The 22,812-nt window shown below is 45.8% G+C and overlaps 1 protein-coding gene across 1 annotated transcript; it reads right to left on the bottom strand.

Moving 5' to 3' along the window:
* Window positions 1-490: 490 nt before the first annotated feature.
* C5AR1 (complement C5a receptor 1) lies at window positions 491-14,514 on the bottom strand. Its single transcript, XM_043899616.1, has 2 exons — window positions 14,370-14,514; window positions 491-3,108 (listed from the first exon to the last, which is right to left on the bottom strand). The coding sequence occupies exons 1-2, from the start codon at window positions 14,370-14,372 to the stop codon at window positions 2,059-2,061; spliced, it is 1,053 nt and encodes a 350-aa protein (XP_043755551.1). The 5' UTR covers window positions 14,373-14,514; the 3' UTR covers window positions 491-2,058.
* Window positions 14,515-22,812: the final 8,298 nt, after the last annotated feature.

The raw sequence follows: 22,812 nt of genomic DNA, 5'->3' as shown, positions 1-22,812 counted from the left end.
CAACTCTGAATATTCTTTGGAAGGACTGATGCTGAAGTTGAAGCTCCAATACTTTGGCCACCTGATGCGAAAAGCCAACTCATAGGAATAGACCCTGATACTGGGAAAGATTGAGGGCAGGAGGAGAAGGGGGTGACAGAGGATGAGATAGTTGGATGGCATCATCAACTCAATGGAGATGAGTTTGAGTAACCTCCGGGAGTTGGTGAAGAACAGGGAAGCCTGGCGTGCTGCAGTTCATGTGGTTGCAAAGAGTCAGACACGACTGAGCTACTGAACAACAAAATTAAATATATTATTCTTTTTTATTTTTATTTATTTTATTATTTTTAAATGTTTTAATGCATCTACTGGAAAATTTTATAGTTCTGTGGCTCATATCACATTTCTGTTGGACAGTGCTGTCTGTACGATATTTCTAGCTAATGCGGACACACACACACACACAAAACCGCTAAGTAGGAATATTTCCAAGTCAATTATAAACAACACATTTCTACACTCATTATTTTTTATTTTCATTTTTCACCTGGTGCATACCAGCTGTTTAAAAGTCCACAGGTTACATGCTACATGAGTTCACCAATAATATTCTCGAAAGTATCAAACAACAGAGATGGAGAGTGGATCCGTGGTTGCCAGGGGTTTGGGACAAGGCTGGGGAGGGGAGAGGGCAGTGGAGGTGGCTAGAAAAGGATGTCATGAGGGATTAGGCAGCTACAAAAAGTCTGGCACCTTGGCCATATCCATGTCAACATCTCGGTGTGATATTGTAATGCCATTTTGAAAGACGTTCCTGTTACAGGAGACAGGTCAAAGACACACAGGATCACTTTCGTATTATTACTTACAACCTAACCTCATGAGACGCTAAACGAGGTCAAAATAAAACAGCTAATTTTCTTTTTCAGGACAAACAAAACACCAATTGACAACCCAAAAGAGAAAATTCCCCTGGGGCTCCACCCCCTGGAGGGACCCAACCAGTGTTTCCTGACCCTAGGTACCTTCCACACTGGTTGCTTTTCTCCATAACCGCATCACATCTTTTTACTTAATACTCTTTCTTTTTTTTAACCTAGTGAAGTAATGTACTAACTTACTGCTTTTCTTTTTTTTTTTTTTGCCACATCACACAGCCTGTTGGATGTTAGTTCCCTGACCCCAGGTGGAACCCACATCCCCTGCAATGGAAACACGGAGTCTTAACCACAAGACCATCAGGGAAGGCCCTTACTGTTTCTCTTTAAACCAACTCACTCTCCAAAGCTGAGATTGGTCCATGAATTTTTTTAAAGTTTTTATTTCTTTATTTTGTTATTTATGGCTGTGCTGGGTCTTCCTTGCTGAGTGGACTTTCTCCAGGTGCGGTGAGCAGGGGCTACTCGCCAGTCATGGAGCGCAGGCTTCTCTTGTTGTGGAGCACCGGCTCTGGGCGCTCCGGCTCAATAATTGTGGCGTGTGGGCTTAGATGTCCCAAGGCTCGTGGGATCTTCCCCCTAAACCAGGAATCGAACTCCTGTCCCCTGCATTGGCAGACGGATTCTTTACCACTGAGCCACCAGTGAAGCCCAGTCCATGGATTTTTGCTTTGTCCTAAACAAGAATAACTTTTGAGATTCCAGTTGTATACATATAGATTTTTTTTGTCAATTCTCCATGAAATAAATACAGAATTCTTTTTTTTTTTCCCCCAAGTTTGAGTGTTTCTGTTTGTTCTGTGTATCTGATATCTTCACATGCTCTGCACAGGAACTTCTTATTCTGTGGGAGAGTTCCAGTTATGTTGGGTGCTGTTCATTTTCCCAAGTCCTTGGATAGAAAGGTTGGGGTGGGGGGGGTGGTTCCTAGAACTTATCAACCTTGGAAAATGAAAAACGATAAGATGGGTTCGCCTAGAAGAAGCAGGACGAGTCCAGGAAAGACGGAAGGAAGAGGTGGCAAATTCATTCAACCAACGCCACCCACTTTGTCCCGGGCTGAGTTCCAAAAAGCAAAGTGAATGGACCGGAAGTTTGGCGGAGCCTGGGAAAGCTGGCGGTCAGAGAGGCCCCCCCCTTACACCGCCTGGCTCTTCAGGGCCGGGGTATCCATCGTGGAGAGCGTCTGGGACTTGCTCTCCCTGCGCACGGACTCTTCAGTCAACACGCCCCGGACCCTGGCGGGGAGGGTCTTCAGGAACCGGGCGTGAAAGCCCTGGGCGGCGAACACATAAATGATGGGGTTAATGCAGCAGTTGATATAAGCTAGGGAGATGAACAGGGGATCTAGACGGGACACGAATTTGAAGCTGTCCCAGTGTGCCTGGAAAAAGGCCAGCATCATCCCCGTCACCTGGTAGGGCAGCCAGAAGACGAAGAAGCTGGTCACCACGGCCACCACCACCTTGAGCGTCTTGGCGGAGCGCGTGGCAGTGCGGCTCCACGCCCGAATCAGGAGGAAGGTGTAACAGATGGAAAGCGTGACCAGCGGCCCCAGGAAGCCCACGGTCAGCCGGACGATGGCCACGGCCTTCTCCGCGTACACATTGTCATATGCAACAACACACGTCGTCTGGGGCGGGAAGTGCTCTACGTGGACCTGACGGAACACAAAGGAAGGTATGGTCAGCAGCAGAGCCAAGCTCCAGGCCACGGCGCAGGCCACCCAGGCCAGGTGGGCCCCTCGGTAGTTCTGGCACCAGACGGGATTGAACACCAGCAGGAAGCGGTCGGCGCTGATGGTGGCCAGGAGTAAGATGCTGGCGTACATGTTGAGAAGGATGAGAGAGGGCAGGATTCGACAGGCGGCGTCACCGAAGGGCCATTGGTGGTGCTGGATGATGGATGTAAACAAGATGGGCAGCGCCAGGCAGGAGAGGAAGTCGGCCACCGCTAGGTTGAGAAACCAGATGGCATTGACGGTCCGCTTGATCTCAGACCCTGTCACCCAGATCACCATGGCATTGCCGGGCACCCCGATCAGGAAGACGGCCGCGAAGATCACCAGGGCGATCACATCTGGGGCATTAAGCCTTTGGGTGTGGGAAGAGGCGTCCACCATGATGTTGGGGTTCGAGGTCCATTTGTCATAATCAGAGTAATCAGGGGTGCTGAGAGCAGTGGCCTCCTGGGTGGAATCAGAGAGGTGGGGAGAGTGTGAGTGGCAGGTAGCAAGGAGCTTGCCCATCAGAGCTACTCAAAGCCCATCACGCCATTTCTTTAAGCCTCAGGTTTCTCCTGGGGAAACAGGGATGCTGAGGACTGACAGCCAGCTGAGGTGTCACACCCCTGATTCAAATGTTGAAAACCAGACTTCCCTGGTGGTCCCGTGGTTAAGAATCCGCCTGCCAATGCAGAGGACATGGCTTCCATCCCTGGTCCAGGAAGATCTCACTAGTCACAGAACAACTAAGCCTGAGAGCCACAGCTACTGAAGCCTATGTGCTCTAGAGCCCCCGCTCCGCAGTAAGAGAAGCCTTCGCAATGAGAAGCCCGCCCACCGCCATTGAGAGTAGCCCCTGCTCGCCCCAATTAGAGAAAACCCATAGGCAGCAGTGAAGACCCAGCGCCACCAAAAATAAATAATTTTAAAAATACTTCGAGGAGAATGAACTAATAATCACATGCATGTAATTCCAAAATTGATAGCCCAAGTCTTAAACTATTACTTAAATTTTTTTTTTTTAATTTTTACTGGAGTATAGTTGATTTACCATGTGTTAATTTCAGGTGTACAACAGTGAAGATACATAATATCTTAAGGCAATATTTTAAAGAATCAAAATTAATGCCTCTCCAAAAAAATTCCACAGTGGAAAAAAATTGGAATTTTAAATAAAGGCAATCTACTGCGGTCGTTTGTTTGGTTTATGACCCTGCATTGTTACGCAAGAGGGATGAGCCCACAGTTTTCATCCCCAGCTGGGGGTGGTTTGCAGGTTGACACTGTCATGCAAACATATCAAGCAATGCAGGATTTTTTTAAGTATAGTTAAGACTTGGACCATAGAGAAGGCTGAACGCCAAAGAATTGATGCTTTCAAACTATGGTGCTGGAGAAGACTCTTGAGAGTCCTTGGACAGCAAGGAGATCAAACCAGTCAAGCCTATAGGAAATCAACCCTGAATGTTCTTTAGAAGAACTGATGCTGAAGCTGAAGCTCTAATACTTTGGCCACCTGATTCGAAGAGCCGACTCATTGGGAAAGACCCTAATGCTGGGAAAGATGAAGGGTAGAAGGAGAAGGGGGCAACAGAGGATGAGATGGTTGGATGGCATCATCAACTCAATGGGCATGAGTTTGAGCAGCTCCAGGAGATAGTGAAGGAGAGGGAAACCTGGCGTGCTGCAGTCCATGGGGTCAGACAGGACTTAGCAACTGAACAACAATTCAGAAGAACCAGGGCTCCTTGGAGAAAGGTTGGTTCCTGTCCTGGGACAGAAAATATACAAGATGAGGTCAGAACATCTTGCACTAGGAAGTAAGAAAAATTTTAAGTAACAATAGGGACATATCAAAAGGACTTCCCCGATGGTCCAGTGATTGAGACTCCACCTTCCAGTGCAGTTGGTACAGGTTCGATTCCTGGTCAGGGAATTAAGATCCCACATGTCACGTGGTGTGGAAAAATAAAACAAAAAAGGGACAACCTGAAAGAGCCCACACTAGCCAGAAAGTGAAGCTGAAAGTCGTTCAGTCGTGTCCGACTCTTTGTGACCCCATGGACTATATTGTCCACGGAATTCTCCAGGCCAGAATACTGGAGTGGGTAGCCTTTCCCTTCTCCAGGGGATCTTCCCAGTCCAGGGATCTAACCCACATCTCCCTCATTGCAGGCAGATTCTTTACCAGCTGAGCCACAAGGGAGGTCCAAGAACACTGGCGTGGGTAGCCTATCCCTTCTCCAGCAGATCTTCCCGACCCAGGAATCCAACTGGGGTCTCCTGCATTGCAGGCGGATTCTTTACCAACTGAGCTATGAGGGACACTAGCCAGAAGATGGGACAATTTGAGTATTTAATAATAATAACAACTGATGGAATAAAATACATATTAATAATAAAGATCGATGAGTTCATAATGATAATAAAAGCAAGCAAGTCATTGGTCACATTTTTATTCTGAAAAGGGAATTAATCAAGCACTTATCCTGCCATTTCTGTACAGAGTGTTACTTCAGAGAAATAACGAGTCAATTTGGGAGGTCCTTCTTTACAGAAGAATCTAAAAATAATTCCTGCAGAAGGAATGATAAACTTAAGGAAATATGGATCTGGATGATGAACAACATCTAATAAAACCATCATGTAAAAAAGATAGGAACCTTATAATAAATAGGTTGAGCTGGCACCGCAAACCCTCCCGTCAACCTCAGCACTTGGAGAAGAGAGACAAGTAGACATCTGTTCTGATGTGATGCAGTAAAACAATGATGCAGCACCTGGGCTTCCCTCATAGTTCATTCAGTAAAGAATCTGCCTGCAATACGGTAGACTTGGGTTTCATTCCTGGGTCGGGAAGATCCCCTGGAGAAGGAAATGGCAACCCACTCCAGTATTCTTGCCTGGAGAATTCCATGGACAGAAGAGCCTGGCGGGCTACAGCCCATGGTGTCACAAGAGTCAGACATGACTTAGCGACTAAACCACCACCATCCATGGAGCAGTTTTTGCCAAAAAAACGAAGAATGTGAATCTAATCAAGGTCCTAAATCTAAAACTACCAGTTTATAGGAAAAGCAGGTAAGAGAGGAATATGATAAATAACACCACAGGGACAAAACCAGCCCAATCAGAGCTCAAGAAACTCTACAGGACAAATGGTGTTGTTTCTCTCACAAATAAATGGCATTTTTAAAATAGGAAGAGGAAAGAAAAATGGGACGGGAAGTGTCGTGGATTAAAAGAGATTTATAGATAACTAATAAGGGCCTACTACAGAGCACAGGGAATGCTTCTCAATATTCTGTAATGACTTATTTGGGAAAAGAATCTAAAAGAGAGGGAGATATATGTATATATACTGATATGCTTTGCTACATAGCATAAACTAACACAGCATTGTAAATCAACTATTTATTGTTATTTGGTCGCCGAGTCATGTCGGACTCCTTTGCAACCCCATAGACTGTAGCCCGCCAGGTTCCCCTGTCCCTGGAGTTCTCCAGGCAAGAATACTGGAGTGGTAAGGTAGTAATTCCAACTGATGACAAAGCCAATGTGAGGGTTAAGAGGGTCTCATTTAGCACCTCTTTGTGAAATTACAGCCTGTGTAATGTACATGTTAAAAGGATGCATTAGTCAGTATTGTAGAAGGGTCCTGTGACGTCATCCAGACTTGCTATGAACACTAACTGCCATTTGAAGCCACTGGTAGACAGTGGCTCTGCTCTAAACCACTTTTTAGCAATTGTATTTTTTTCCTGATTGTAGTTTTAACATACTTCGATGTTTATGTTGATGAGTTTTTTAGGTACTTTTGGTGATGTTTCAGTCTCATGTACTCTTCTGACGTCAGAAAAGTACCACTGGTTGTTTGCAGCCTTATTGTGTAATCAGCCTACCACAGGCTTCCACATATAACAAAGTAATTAATATTGTGCAAGTGTAAAACACTTCTGTTGTGAAAGCAGTGTTTGGAAAATGAGAAATTATTTAAAATTGTTACAAAATACTAGTCAATTTCATAATCCCCACTTTCCTCCCTTAAAGGTCTGCTTTACCAGAGAAAGAGTCACTTATTTGTCATTGCAAGATTCTTAGAAAATGTGTTTAATCCTCTCAAATACAATCAGTACTAAAAAGTCTGTATTATTTTGGTCTGTGGGGTACAGAGTACAAGCTGCAGTCAAAGGATGGAGAAGATTTTTTCACTGTCTCTCTTAAGCTGAATAATTTTTTTTCCTCCAGTGTTTTGTTTTATACAGGTTTTGAATTCCTTTAACGTTTATTGTGTGTACTGAATACTGCATATGTACTATTCTGATTGTTTGCTCTAGTTTACTACCTATAAAAGACCTGTTAATCACATACAAAAAAAAAAAAAGAATACTTTAATGGGTTGCCATTTTCTCCTTCTGGGGATCTTCCAGACCCAGCAATCGAACCCACATCTCTTGTGTCTCCTGCTTTGGCATATGGATTCTTCCACTGGGCCACCTAGGAAGCCACTATACTGTAATAAAAATTTTAAAAGGATAGAAAGAGAGATTTAAGAAGTAGATATACCAAAGATAATACGGAGACCAAGGCTGGATCCTGATTGGAATAGTCATCTGGAAAATAAGATATTTTGGAGACATCTGGGAGATTTTTAAATAGACTGGATATCCAACAATAGTAAGGAACCATTGCTTATTCTATTAAGGGTGATATGATATTGTACATATGTTTTCAAAAAGTGGTAGAAGACAGTTTCTGATAGAGGTTTCACATAGTAGGTGAAATAGGATGTTTTGGGCTTGCTTTCACAATTCTAGAAAAAAAAAGAGGGAGGAAGGAGGGAGGACCACGGATGACTAAGAATGGCAAAGTGTTGACAACTGGGAGCTGGGTCATGAGCACACTGGACATTCACAACTTCATTCTCTCTGTTTTTGTGCATTTGATATTTTCCATAATAAAATAATGAACAGAGTCTTGAGTACTTTCTTTCCAGGAAGTGTCATATCCCCCTCCCAAGAGAGAAAGAGCAGCAGCTGAATGAGAAACAGCCTTGGACACAGAATGATAAGCCAGAGGCACCAGACGCGGCAGCAGGAAAATCCCCATGCAGGACAGGGAGTGATTGTACTAAGGCGGCCAGTATTTATTGAGCATCTACTATGTTCTGAGGACAGCATTAGCTCTTTCAGTCCTGACCACCACCCTACGAGTAGGTCCGATGAATATGCCCATTTTATTGACAAGGAAACAGAGGCACCGGAAGATGAAGTAGCCTGTTCCAGTCATGTAGATGGGAATTCAACTTTCTTTAGATTGGTATGCTAACCCAGACAGGCTGCTCTTGGGCAGTTCCAGAGGTTAGAAGGGGGCCTCCAAGGACATGCAAGGGGCAAACTCTGTGGTCCCTGGAGCCCATCCCTGAAGGTGATTTTGTCACCAGCCTGGGGAAAGGAGGCAGAGAAAAACACAGATCATTTTTATAGAAATATTCAGAGCTGGATTTTTTGGGTACTTGAATTTGCAGGCTGAGGTTTTGACCCACTAAACACCCAGCTCATAGATTAAATAAGATGAAAAATGTTCAAGAACCTGGCAAAGTGCCTGGTACACAGTAGGGAGATAAGAAATGGCAATGCTCTTATTTCCCATTGATCTTAAAATTATTGGAAAGCTCAGATATTTCTCTGAACCATTCTTTTTAATTCTAGTTCCTTTATGTTTCCTTAAGGTCAACCAGGTCAGCCAGGCTGATGGTCCAGCATATTTGCTGGTACAGCCATAGCAGAGACCAAATTATTCAAAGGGAAAAGGTCAGTGTCAACTAAAAAGTGGATGAACTGGGTATGGTATATCTAGGTAGTGGAATATTATTCCACCATAAAAAGGGATGAAGTATTGACATAAACTACAATGTGGATGGAGCTTGTAAACACTATGCTGAGTGAAAGAAGTCAGAATCATGCTATATGATTCCACTTAGATAAAATGTCTACAATGGGCAAATCCATAGAGATGGGAGATGTCCTAGTAGTAGCCGGGGGCTAGGGGAGCAGGAGTGGGGAGGGACTGCTTAGTGGGTACAAGGTTTCTTTTGAGGGTGATGAATAGTTTCTGGAAATAGATAAAGGTAGTGATGGGGACAGGGCTTCCCCAGTGGCTCTGCGGTAAAGAATCTGCCTGCAAGGCACAGCAGACTTGAGTTCGATCCCTGGGTCAGGAAGATCCCCTGCGGGAAGGCATAGCAACCCACTCCAGTATTCCTGCCTGGAGAATCCTATGGCCAGAGGAGCCTGGTGGGCTACGGTCCATAGGGTCGCAAAGAGTCGGACACGACTAAAGCAACTCCGCATGCACGCAGTGATGGGGCAGCACTGTGAACGTACTCAGGGCCACTGAATGGTACACTTCAAAATGGTGAATTATAAATTCTGTGGCATTTTGGTCGATTAAAATTAAAATGCCAGTGTCCTAAAGACAAGGAAAGGCCAGGGGACTGTTCCAGATGAGTGGGGACTAAAGGACCAGGACACCCAAATGTGATGTGACATCCTGGACCGCAGCCTGGAGCAAGAAAGACAAATTCACTCTGAAGGGCATTATTCGGACCACTGAGCAAGTTTTAACTTGATCTATGGACTAGATCACAGTATCTCATCAAATGTTAAATTCCCTGACATTGATGACTGTACTCGTGTAAATGAATGTCTTTGTTTTTGAGAAGGAGACCCTGAAATATTTAGGAGCAAAGGATGCCCGCAACTTCCTCTCAACTGGTTCAGAAAAAAAAAAGATGGTAGATGATAGATTTATCGATAGAAGGGACGGATAGATGGAGCAAAGCTGGAGAATTTGGGTCAAGAGAATATGGAAGTTCTCTGTATTATTCTTGCAGTTTTTTCTGTAAGTGTGAAGATGTTTCCAAAAAGTTAAAATGGTTGCTTTATTTCCACTGATAAAGAGACTCTGCCCTGAGCCATCCACCTGACCATCCTCACCCCCAGCACCCTGACCTCCCTTTTTCTACTCTGGGACCCCCAAGCTCAGATCACTGAAGAGTCAATGCTGGGCATAGCAAGAGGCCCCAGATCCTGCCCAGGGGGACCCTGCACTATAGCAGGTGATTAAATGTTTTAAGTGTCCACCTCAGACGTGATAACACGAAGCTAACTTCGATCTCTGCTCGTTTCACAAGCTCTGGACTATGCTGCAGAATAACCCAGACCCCAGAACGGGATGCCTCCCCCCCGCCCCGCTCCCATGCTCACCATTTCCCCTCACATCAGCTGACTAACATCCTCGCCTGGGATGAGCTCATGAAGCCCTTCCCTGTCACTGACTTCACTAGGGCAGGAAAAAGATGCTGATTCTAACGCTCTGTGGTTTCTAGGATCCTCCCGATGTAAATGACTTGCAAAGTTTAACCAAGGCAGTATCTCTATAAAGAAGGGAAACAGCTGAAGCGTCCAGGCCAGTGGCTCAATAACGATGACATATCCAGGCAAAATAATTCTATGCAACCAGCAAAAGAATGAGGAAGTTTACCTAAGGGTGAGTGTGGAAAGAACTCCAAGATCTAGGGTGAAACAGAACAAGTAAGAACAGTGTGTGAAGTAACACTACCTACCAAAGAGGAGTCATTCTTCCTCTCTGTTTTTCTCTCTCCACCAACCCCCTCTCCCCTCCTCACCACTTCCCCTCTGTCTCTATCTCTCTTTCTCTCCTGAGTGTCTGTACAGACTAGCTCCAGAAGCAGGCAGAGGAAATCTGGAACAGTGGTTGCCCCAGGGGAAGGGAAGCAGGAGGTTGGTATACTTTTTGGAGGGGGAAGGGGAGCAGGGTTGGCCCCTGCTAAGAGGCATGTGGGATCCTAGTTCCCCGACCGGTCATCGAACCTGCATCTGCTGCATTGGAAGCACAGAATCTTAACCACTGGACTGCCAGGGAAGTCCCTCACCATATACGCTTCTGTTCTTCTGGTATGTAGAGCCATTTCCTCTCCCCGGAAATGGATATTATATAGCCTCTACAAAAGAATTTGTGCTTCTACCATTCTAGAAGGGGCTTCCCAGGTGGCTCAGCGGTAAAGAATCCACCTGCCAAGCTGAAGACGCACGTTTGCTCCCTGGGTCAGAAAGATCCCCTGGAGAAGGAAATGGTAACCCACTCCAGTATTCTTGCCTGGGATATCCCACAGACCGAGGAGCCTGGCGGGGTACAGTCCACGGAGTCTCAAAGAGTGGAACACAACTTGGCGACTGAGCACAAACTCGAGTGCCATTCTAGGAGTCCAGGAAAGAGTCTAAGCATATTTCTTCATCGCATAAATGTTAACAGACTAGAGATTGGCTCCTGACATACCTGGCACCTGTCCTTGGAGAGGTTATGGTCTCCTGCGAGAGGGAAATTAATCGCCAGGGATGGAACTGAGCATGTTCTACAGAGAATCCAGCCTGGTGGGGGATCAGGAGAAGGGTGTTGGAAAAATCAAGCCACAACACCGTGTGACCCACTCCAGTATCCTTGCCTGGGAAATCTTATAGACGGAGGAGCCTGGAGGGCTACAGTCCATGGGGTCGCAAAAAAAAAGTCGGAGATGACTTAGCCACTAAACAACAGCAAAGAACTAAGTAGCAATGAAAAAGAGGAAAAAAAATCGTAATTCGGTCCAAACGAAATTTCTGCCCTGATGGGAATGTCCCAGAGGCGTGCCATCCAGGATGGTAGCCGCCAGTCACCTATGGCCGTGGAGTCCATGACATGCGGCAGGTGTGTCTGGGAACTGAACTTATACTTTGCTGTCATTTTAATTAAGTTTCACCAGACACATGTGGCTGGTGGCTGCCTCTCAAACACAGTGGTCTGGGGCTCCTAATCGATTCCCAAGTGCTTCCTAGATGTTAGTTCGTTAATTCTCCAACTGCAGTGTTTACGCTACAACAAGCCCAAAGGCGGGGTACTCTCTTTTTCCTAAGATCACAGGCTCATTTTAAGAGCCCTTGCCTACTGTGTGGAGAAAGGGCCAGATCAGAAGCTGAGAAGAAGAGGCAATTGGGATTGTCCAGCTGTGGTGTGGGACAATGGTCGTTTGCACTAGGGTGGTGACAGTGAGGACTCATGAATGGATCAGAGGAGAACAGGGCTAAGGAGAAGATGCTTAGGAGAAAAGCAATCAGAATCACCAAGTTCTAAGTCCTTTTCATGTATCAGCTCTTCCTTTTTTTTTTTTTTTTTTGCCATTGCAACACCCGTTTTGCAGATGAGAAAACTGAGGCTACAGACAGCTTAAGAGACCTTTCCAGGTCCTCACTGTTAGCAAGTGGCAGAGGTAGGAGAGACCCTCAGAGAGTCCAACCCTAGAACCTTCTCTGAGAGGTTGCCAGGCCTCAGGCGTGGTGGGAGTGAGGGGCATGCATCCAAGGCAAAGGGTCACGAGGTAACAGGGAGGCTGTCACACACCAGAAGGGGAAAGAACATCCGCGGGCTGGCAGGTAGCCAGGACAAGGTTGGAGGAGCCTCAGATGTCACGTTAAAGGAGATGTATTTTATCCTGGGGTACTGGGGAGCCATAGATGGTCTTTGAGCCACAGAGGGTCCCGATGAGAGTTCTTGTTTAGGAAGGTGCCTCTTGCTGCTGCGGGGAAGTGAGACTAAAGGCAAGAGGTCCATTGAGGAGGCTGGGGCAGGGACTCAGGCCAGCAAAGGTGGGAGTGAGGCCCAGAGGAGGGAGAAAAGCAGGAGACTTAGGGGGCATGACACACCCCTTCCCTCCCTCTCGGGGCCTCAGTCTTGCCATCTTCGGAGCAGGGAACGTCCTGCCAACTGTGCCCTCCTTTACTGTGGAAATAATAGACTCAGGAATGCTGTCAGGGCTAGGAAATACCCAGAAGGCAGGGTCTGCTTTTTTCCCCGGAACATCCCTCTCCCCATTTCTACATGGGCACAAGGTCTTTAAACAATCCACCTGCAGAACCACATAAAACCACTAAAGCATCCTCAGACACTGGGATACAGGGGAGGGGGTGAGCATCTAGACTCATCTTCTTGAATCTGCACAGTCTTTGAGACTCAACCTCCCTGAGCACGAAGAAACGTAGGCATTTGCATTTTAAAAGCCATGTGAAAAAGACAAACCTCCGGATCCTTTCAGGATGCGATGAACTACCTTTCAGGTGGGCAAAAACAAAAATAGCTCCATCTAACCATGCAGATGGGTTTCTAGACAAGTAAATACTCTCCTGCTCTGAAAATGAGGAATATAAATTGGTACAGGTTTTGGCAATATCTGTTAAAATAAAAATTGTCTATGTCTTAGATTCAGCATTTGAAGTTCTGAAAACCCAGACATGAATCCAAAGATATAATTCTGGTGTTTGGGGTTTTGGGGGTTTTTTGGCTGCCCAGCCTGTGGGATCTTATCTCCCTGACCAGGGATGAACCTGGGCCCACGACAGTGAAAGCAGTGAATCTTAACCACTGGACCACCAGGGAATTTTCTAATTTTGGTTTTGAAGACAAACAACCTAAATTTCCATTGATAAGTGATGGACACTCACTGGCATATCACACAGCTGATAAAAAGAAAAAGGGAATTTCCCTGAAATACACCAGGATATAACAGTATCTTTCTCACAGATTAAGCTGAAGTTTGTAAATGTCATGTGCCTAGCACAGTGCCTGGCATGCAGGTGAATGTTGTCAATACTATTATAAGTTATTCATGTAAGAAAAAAAAGTGAGATGTAGGGATATCGTGTAAAAAAGACTTCTCTTTGCAGGGTAGGTGGGGGAGAAAGGATAGACACATCACAGGCATTGAGCTCCAGCTATACGCCGGGCACTGCTGAAAGAGTTTCCCGTGTATTATCTCACTGAACTCTCCCCATGACCGTACGATACAGATTTCGCTCTGTAGGGTGACTATCTCCTTAGTGATAAGGAGAAGGAGGCTCAGAAAGACGAGTCTCTTCAGCTTTTACACAAGACAGGGAGGATTCGAACCCAGTTTCAGTACGATCTCCATGTCAAAATACTCCTTACTCCCTACACTGTCATGGACTGTTTCCAGAAGTATTAGCCACAAACTGGTACCCTAATCCCACCCCCATGTTTCTGGCTACAAGGAACCAGAGCTACAAAGAATCTGAGTCTCTGGACAGGGACGGTCCTTTCACTGAATACCCTTTAGGGATTTGGGACTTTTTTTTTTTAATTATTAGTATTCACAAAGAAAAAGCTCTAGTCCATCTTTTAATTTCTTTAAAAAAATTTTTCTGACATTACAGAACTAAACTGAAATGTATTAATATTCCACTCCTACATTGCCATGACAAAAAAAAAAAAAAATCTCATGAGCCAAAAAAACACAGGAATTAACTTATAAAACTAAATATGGATCTCAGCATCAGCTGAGCAGAGAAAGGAATTAAAACATTTCAATTAAAAAAAATCATGAGTGAATAATAAAATGTGTAGAAACAAAATTTTCAAACTATTTGGGATTATTTAACAGAAGGGAAAAGTCAAAGCTAATCTCGGGCCCTATAACCCCTTGACAGTTTTACTCCTTAGCTGCTTCCCAGCCCTGGAGGGGGAGAGGAAGGCGAGGGGAGAAGGGAAGAGGTCAAGGACTGGGAGGAGGAGGAAGGAAAAGGGGAGCAGATGGCGCCAAAAAGGGAGAGCACACACATAGCGGGTGTCTGCCCCCCACTCCCCCCCAGACTCACCATCTTCAGGTCTCTCCCAGATTCTCCTCTGATCAAAGGCTCCCAAGGGCTGTGGTTTGCAAGCCCCAAGGGAGGGCGCAGATAACCAGAGAGGAAATGACCCGTCTTACCCCTCTGGGGTTCTCATTGGTCTGGGGCTCGGGGTTTCTTCCGCAAGACACACACCCAGTGAACCCTGAACACCTCCTCCAGCCGCTCCACGGAAGGGGCCAGGAGGAAGTTCCAGGTCCCAGGAGGAAGGAAGCCAGACATTAGAGACCCCCACCTTGTCTAGACCTGGTCCTTCTCCCAGCCTTGAGTTCCCCCATTTGAGATGCGCTCTCTTTCCTTCTATCGTCCCGGGTAGCAGTGAAAAAGCTCAGGGGTTCAATTGGCTTAAACCTGGGAATCGGGGATTGATTGTGAGCTCTAGCCTCTCAACTGGGTTCCATTGAGACCCAGAGAGGCAAAGCAAGTCTGTGAAGATGGCCCAGTACTTGAGGACTGTTCATCTTCTTGTCTAAACATCACCATCTTTCCCAGCCCCTTTCTGGGTTCTTACTGAAACATGCTGAAGTCTGAGGTGGGGAAGAAACCATTAGCTTCTTATTGCTACTGTAATAAATTCCATAAACTGAGTAACTTAAAACAACAGAAATGTTTCCTCTTACAGTTCTAGAGGCCAGAAGTCAGCAGGGCTGCATTCCCTCTGTAGGTTCCAGAGTAGAGTCTGCTCCAGCCTCTTCCAGTTCCACTGACTGCCAGCTTGTGGCTTGTGGCCGCATCATTCCAACACCTGCCTCTAAGGACAGAGACATCTCCTTCCCTCCTACTGGGGGTCACAAGTCTCCCTCTGCCTCCCTGGTATAAGCATCCTTGTGATTACATTTAAGAACCCTCTAGGGGACTTCCTTAGAGGTGCAGTGGATAAGAATCTGCCTGCCGATGCAGGGGACATGGGTTTGATCCCCGGCCCGGGAAGATTCCACATGCTGTGGAGTGACTAAGTCTGAGAGCCTTAACTACTGAACCTGCATGGTACAATGACTGAAGTCCAGGTGCCTAGAGCCCCTGCTCCACAACAAGAGAAACCACCACAGTGAGAAAACCAAGCACCACAACGAATAGCCTCCCCTTACTGCAACTAGAGAAAGCCCACACAACACAACGAAGACCCGTGTGTGCGTGCTCAGTCACTCAGCCGTGTCCCACTCTTTGCAACCCCATGGACTGTAGCCCTCCAGGCTCCTCTGTCCATGAGATTCACCAGGCAAGAATACTGGAGTAGGTTGCCATTTCCTCCTCCAGGGGATCTTCCTGACCCAGGGATCAAACTTGAGTCTCTTGAGTCTCCTGCATTGGCAGGTGGAGTCTTTCCCACCGAGTCACCTACAAAGACCCAGTGCAGCCCCCCAAAAAGAACCCCCTAAATAATCCAGGATAATCTTCCATTTCAAGATCATTAGTTTATCTGCCACGTCCCTTTTCCTACATAAAGTCATCCTGCAGGTTTCAGTAATTAGGAGGCGAACATCCCTGGGAACGATTTTTCAGTCTATAGCAATGGAGCATGATGACTACGATGAGGGTAGAAACAGATTCGTTTTTCCCACGCTCACCTGCAACGCTCTGATAGATCACCCACATCCTTCCTCCCCAAATAGTATTCTTCTACAGCAAGCTTCAATTTGTGCAGACATAGCTTTCTTTTCATAGCAGAGATGATCCATGTAAATATTTGAACAATCCAGAAATGTACTCCCCCCATCCCCCCTCAATAAAGCGTTGAAAAATCCCCTGGCAATCACCCTTCTGAAACTCCTATTAGCAGTTTGGAATGTACTCTCCTAGACTTTTACAAATGTGGTTCTTGTGTTTGGAAATAGACGTGTGAGTGCATGGTGTTTGGCAAAGTTTGGTTCCACCAGATGGAGCCATGTGTGGTGGACTTGACTCAACGAGGCTTTTGAAGGTCTTCGCAGAGGGGATTCTTTGCTGATAGGAATGCATGGTTGTTATACCAACTCTGACCTTAAGAGGGGGCGTGAGCTGGCAGAGAGTCAGGAGGCCAGGCCATACCCTCTTGATTATTAAGATTCTCGGACCACAGTTGGGCATTGCTAAAGGAAATCAGTCCTGAATATTGAATATTCATTGGAAGGACTGATGCTGAAGCTGAAGCTCCAATACTTTGGCCACCTGATGTGAAGAACTGACTCATTGGAAAAGACCCTGATGCTGAGAAAGATTGAAGGCAGGAGGAGAAGGGGACAACAGAGGATGGATGAGATGGTCGGATGGCATCACTGACTCGATGGACATGAGTCTGAGCAAGCTCTGGGAGTTGGTGATAGACAGGGAGGCCTGGCATGCTGCAGTCCATCGGGTCGCAAACAGTAGGACACAACTGAGGAACTGAACTGAACTGGGCATTGCCTTAAAATCACAGGTTCTTAACATTTGCTATGTCCTGGACCCTTGGAGAAGTTATTAACTGCTTCTCAGAATAATTCTTACAACTTTTGGAAGTGAAAGTGTTAGTCACTCAATCATGTCAAACACTTTGTGACCCCATGGACTGTAACCAGCCAGGCTCCTCTGTCCATGGAATTCTCCAAGCAAGAAGACTGGAGTGGGTTGCCATTCCCTTCTCCAGTGGCTCTTCCCAACCCAGGGATCGAACCCAGGTGCACTGCAGGCAGATTCTTTACCCTCTGAGCCACCTTATGTTGGTGCAAATTCAAATGTAACAAGAAGTGGCCAGGACAGTATAAAAACAATAAGGAAATGTGTAATAGGTCACCTTATGTAAGCCGCCGTCCACATTCCCATTTCATCAATTGTTCCGAAAACATGCTCTGATCACTTTTTTCAGAACGATGTTTTTGTGAATACATTTAAGCATCTCATGTTGTTTTAGTAGCGCCGTAAGTCCATTGTTAGTTTGAAACTTCCCTGTTGGTGGAACTTTAGGTGATTTCCAATGTTTTTGTCCATATCACAGGGAGCATCCTAGCACATACGTCCTGGTGCCTATGTATGAGGATTTATTGAAGACAACTCTCTAAAAATGGAATTGCAGGGCAGAGTGGGTGTGCGACGTTGTCAGCTTGTGCACCCTTTATGCTGGTGTCCCCTCATTCTGTTCCTCAAGACCCAGACCCGGGCGGTTCAACACAGCAGCCACCAGCCATATTCAACTACTGAGTTATGGAAACGAGGTGAGTCCAAAATGAGATGTGCTCTGAGTGTAAAACACACCAGATTGCCAAGACTTATTGAAAAAAAAAATGTTTGCAGAACATCTCAACAATTTTTTATTATATGTTCAAATAATAATCATGGAAAAATTGGAAAAATCGTATTAAGCAAAATGCACTATTCTTTATTTATTTCTTTGGCTGCTCCAGGTCTTAGTTGCAGCACATGGGATCTTTCGTTGCAGCATATGGGATCTAGTTCCCCAACCAGGAATCGAACCCAGGCCCCCCCGCCCCGCTGCCTCGGGAGTACAGAGTCTTACTCCGTACCACCAAGGAAGTCCTGCAAAGTGTTTTATTAATTACAGTTGATGCCTGAACAAAGCTGGGGTGAGGGTCACTGGCCTAACTGAAGATCCTAGTACTGCTCTCTCTGCCTCAGAAACAAAGGAACTGAAGAATGACTCACCCAAGAGCAGGAAGCAGAAACAGTTTGGACAGAATCAGGACTCAAATCTTAGTTCTTTGGATTCCATAGATTGTAATCTCTAATTGAGCACAAACTTTTCCCCACACTTAATTTAAAAATCTGTAAAATGAAAATATAGGTACTATATTGAAAAAAAAAACTATATTTCAGTAAAAAAAAAAAATTTAAGTAGGTGCTGTGTGCTTAGTCACTCAGTCGTATCTGACTTTTTGTGACCCCATGGACTGTAGCCCGGCAGGCTCCTCTGGCCATGGGGATTCTCCAGGCAAGTATACTGGAGTGGGTTGCCATGCCCTCCTCCAGACCCAGGACTCCCGCATTGCAGATGGATTCTTTACTGTCTCAACTACAAATTGGCACTTGTTAAGGGCATTGGCCGTCTACCTCTGCGGAGACTGAACCCTGTGCTACTGTAGCTGTTGACCTTCCACACGCCCTGAGGAGAATTCAGGGTGGAGAGTGAGGCACTCTGCCCTCCAGGGAAACTGGTGGAACAGGTCTTTAGATAGTTAGATATTTTCAAGAACTGATTTCATGAATCCCTCATCTCTAGAAAAGCACTAAATCCCTTTATCATGGCATCAGCTCCTCCTGACTTGCAGAAAACCTCTTGGAGAGTAAGTGCTTGATTGCACTGAGCTCTCCCTTCACTGAAATCTCACATATTGACTTTTCCCCACTGCCTCTTTGGAGCAGTCTCTCAGAGCTATCTGAGGTGCTGTCTCCCAGGCTGCAGCCCTCACACATGCGTGCTGGGTTGCTTCAATTGTGTCCAATTCTTTGCAACCCCATGGACTGTAGCCCACCAGGCTCCTCTGTCCATGAGAATTCTCCAGGCAAGAACACTGGAGTGGGTTGCCATGCCCTCCTCCAGGAGATCTTTATGACCCAGGGATCGAACTCACATCTCTTATGTCTCCTGCATTGGCAGGCAGATTCTTTACCACTAGCCCTTTACCTGGGAAGCCCTCATTTTGCCCCTAAATAAAATTTAACTCTCAACTCTCACATTGGGCGTCGAGAGGATTAAAATCTACACAATGGAAAGGCAAAGAGCAGAAAAAAGTTTATGACCAAGTGGCATACAGACACATATGTCTGTGACCCCAAGTCTCTAGGGCCGTGCAGAGCCGACCCCATCTGGAAGGGCAGGGCTGAGCAGATGGCCGAAGCCACCATACCCCAAAGGCAGCTGTGGCCAGCCACCAGCCTGCCACCAGCGGCCACAGGAAGCCCAGAGCTGGTCAGATGTCAGCAATTTACGCAGAGGCTCTCAACTGTGGGCATCATGGCTTCCGAGACAGGACGTGGTGGACCTATTGTTGCAGCCACATGTTTCAGGAAACAAACTCACTCAAAAGGACAGTGCAGATAGCGGGGTGCAGTTTATTACACCAGCGAGCCCAAGGCAGAGTCTCCTGTTAGCCAAGGACCCCGACCAGTTTTTGTGAAAACCTTATATACCCTAACTGTACATGCTCAAACCCACCTCCCCAAATTCCTTGAAACTAGTCTGGACAAGGTGAAAGAGAGATCTGATCAAAGTTAACCCATGATTCATGTGTCATAAGCCTAGATAGTTAAACAGTGGACATTTATCAATAGGCCTGTGGTCATACTCCAAAAACATAATGGAATTTTTGACTTTGTTCTGTTACAGAGATAATTAGCATATTCTTTTAGGCACTGGAGAGTCCTTGTACAAGTCCTGAGACTCTTTTATCCAGGAGTCTGGTTTTCCATTGGTATGTCACTTCTATAGACACCAGGTGCAAAGTTCAGAGTCCATTGGGAGGGTGACCATGCGTGTAGCCTGATGTTCGCAGCTTGGCCTAAGGTGGAGTCCAGCTCTGTCTGTTTCCTCCTTCACTACAGGCAGCAATGCTCGGGTCCATACAGTCTTCTGACCCTGGCCAGACTGGTTCACCAGAACTTTCAACACTGCAGGAACCGAGACCCAGGAGGTAGCAATAAACATCGGGTGGGGGGGCCTGGCAGGAGAACTCCGGAGGGCGCCTCAAAGAGAGGGCCTCTCAAAGGCTGGCAGAAAACGCCACCCCCAGCAATAATAATAATAGCCAAAGCTCCCTGAGCTATTGCCTGGTGACCAGGGGCTGTTCCTAGCATCTCACAGTAACAGAAACAGGTTAGGAAGTGCTGAGACTTCCCTACGGCCCAGTGGTTAAGACTCCACAGTTCCACTGCAGGGGCATGGGTTTGACTCCTGATCAGGGGAATTAATCCCGCCTACTGCATGGGATGGCCAAAATAAACAAGCACAATTTATAAAACAACAAAAACAGATAAGAAGCGCTAATACTGATGGAATTCAGAACGGGAGCTATTATTATTACTACTCTGAAAATTCTAGAAGTTTCTAATTCTAAAATTGTCTAAGTGTATGAAGAGCAGAAGCATCTCTGACTTTAAAACTTACCAGTTCTTTCCTTTTTTTTTTTTTTTAACCTTAGTTCCCTGACCAGGAATTGAACCCAGGCCCACAGCAATGAAAGTGCTGAGTCTTAACCACTAGACTGCCGGGGAATTCCCATGAAATGTCAGTTCTAAGATTCTGTCATTTTTTTAATTTCTATTAATTTATTTTTAACTTACAGACAAATGAACTCCTCTCATTTGGGGGAGCAGATCTGTGGATCTTTTTTTTTTTTTGGCTACAGTTACATAACTTGTGGGATCTCAGTTTGGAGACCGGGGATTGAACCCGAACCCTCATCAGTGAAAGCCCAGAGTCCTTAGCACTGGACCGCCAGGAAATTCCCAGTCTATGAGTCAACAAAGGTGTTGAGTCATGTAGCCATTACCACAAACAAGACACATTGCCTTCCAAAACCCCCTTGGGGCTTCCTCTCTGTCAATACCACTGCCACCTGTAACCCCTGGCAACCACCGATCTATTCTCCATCACCAAAGTTTCGTCTTTCCCAGAATGTCCTATAAATGGAACCAAACAGTATGCAGGCTTCTGAATCTCGGTTCTTTCCCATAGCATAAGATGTTTACAATTCATGCATGTCATGGCATGGATCATAAGTTCCTTTTAATAGCTGAGAAGTTTTTCATTGTCTGGGTGTATCACAGTTTGTGTATCCATTTACCAGTGGAAGGATGAGTGGTTTCCAGTTTGGAACAATTACTTTAAAAGCTGCTGCAAATATTCTCCACAGGGTGTTCTGTGATCCTATGTTGTTTTTGTTTTCGGTCACTGAATTGTGTCCGACTCTTTGTGACCCCATGGACTGTAACCCACCAGGCTCCTCTTTCCATGGGATTTTCCAGTCAAGAATACTGGAGTCAGTTCCCATTTCCTTCTCCAGGGATCTTCCCGACCCAGGGGTCGAATCCACATCTCTTGCATCTCCTGCATTGGCAGGTGGATTCTTTACCACTGAGCTACCTGAGATTCCCATTTTGCAGACAGGCTAATGGAGGCTCAGAGAAGCTTCAGGGTAGGTCCCTAGGAGTGGGATTTCTGTGTCATATGGTGAGTGCATGTTTAATTTTATAAGAAATTGACCATATGAGGGAATTCCCTGGCAGTCCAGTGGTTAAGACTCCATGCTTCCAGTGCAAGGGGATTGGGTTCAATCCCTTTTAAAAGATTTCACTTTTTAAAAAGAGCTGGAAAAAATAAAAACAAAAAAAACAAATAAAAACAAAAAAATAAAAAACAACAAAACAGATGAAACAAAAAAAAAACAAAAAAAAATAAATAAATAAAAAGAGCTGGGTTCAGGGGAAACCAGGTAAAATGGGTCAGGTGGGGTGACATGGTACCTCCTTAGGTTATCCATCTTTAAGTCCCTCACTGGTCAAGGGGCAATCCCCAAACCCCAGCATCAGCATCTCCTGGTTTTGTAAGAAATGTGAATCTCAGACCCCGCCCCTGCGCTGCTAAATGACAACCTGCATTTTAACAAGAGACCCAGGTGGTTCCTGGGCACCTTAAGGGCTAAGAGGTGCTGGACCAAAGCATGCCTGGGAGAAACTGATCAAATGTGCCATCCCGCCCTCACTATGCAAATACTGCCCTCATGTGGAGATGTTCTCAGCCTTCTCCCTTTCATCGCGAGTGTGTTCCTGCTCTGTCGTGTCTGATTCCTCTGATTCCTTGCGACCCAGTGGACTGCAGTCCACCAGGTTCCTCTGTCCATGGAATATTCCAGGCAAGAATACTGGAATGAGGTGCCATTTCCTACTCCAGGGGATCTTCCTGACCCAGGGATCGAACCCGTGTCTCTTACATCTTCTGCATCGGCAGGCAAGTTCTTTACCAACTGCACCAGCTGGGAAGCCCTCTCCATTTCAGAGTCTGTCTCTATTATTGTATTGGGCTGTGGGTGCATATGCTTGCAATCTGCTGGAAATCTGAAATGAAGGCAGAGATGTGTTCTTGGAAATGAGTAATATATATATTACTCTCTAATATTTAACTGCTTAATATGCTCCCCCAAGAAGAAGAAAAAGTCTGTGAAAACACAGAGACACAGATATACACACATAAGAAGAATGAAAATAGACAATATCTAGAGAGAAATGGAGTTTTGCTTGAGTTTCCCCAAAAGTAGACTCCAAGAATATGACTTGAGAGATGGTAACTATTTAGGAGGTGACCTTGGGATGCAGGAGTGGAGATGTAGAGAACTGAGTCAGAGAAGGGAGAAGAGTCAATTAAGGGTGAGCTAGGACTTCCCTGGTGGAGCAGTGGATGGGAATCTGCCTGCCAATGCAGGGGACACAGGTTCGATCCCAGGTT

Source organism: Cervus elaphus, chromosome 4, assembly GCF_910594005.1.
Source record: "Cervus elaphus chromosome 4, mCerEla1.1, whole genome shotgun sequence".
Lineage (NCBI taxonomy): Eukaryota > Metazoa > Chordata > Mammalia > Artiodactyla > Cervidae > Cervus > Cervus elaphus.
This window is presented reverse-complemented; position numbering and strand designations above follow the sequence as displayed.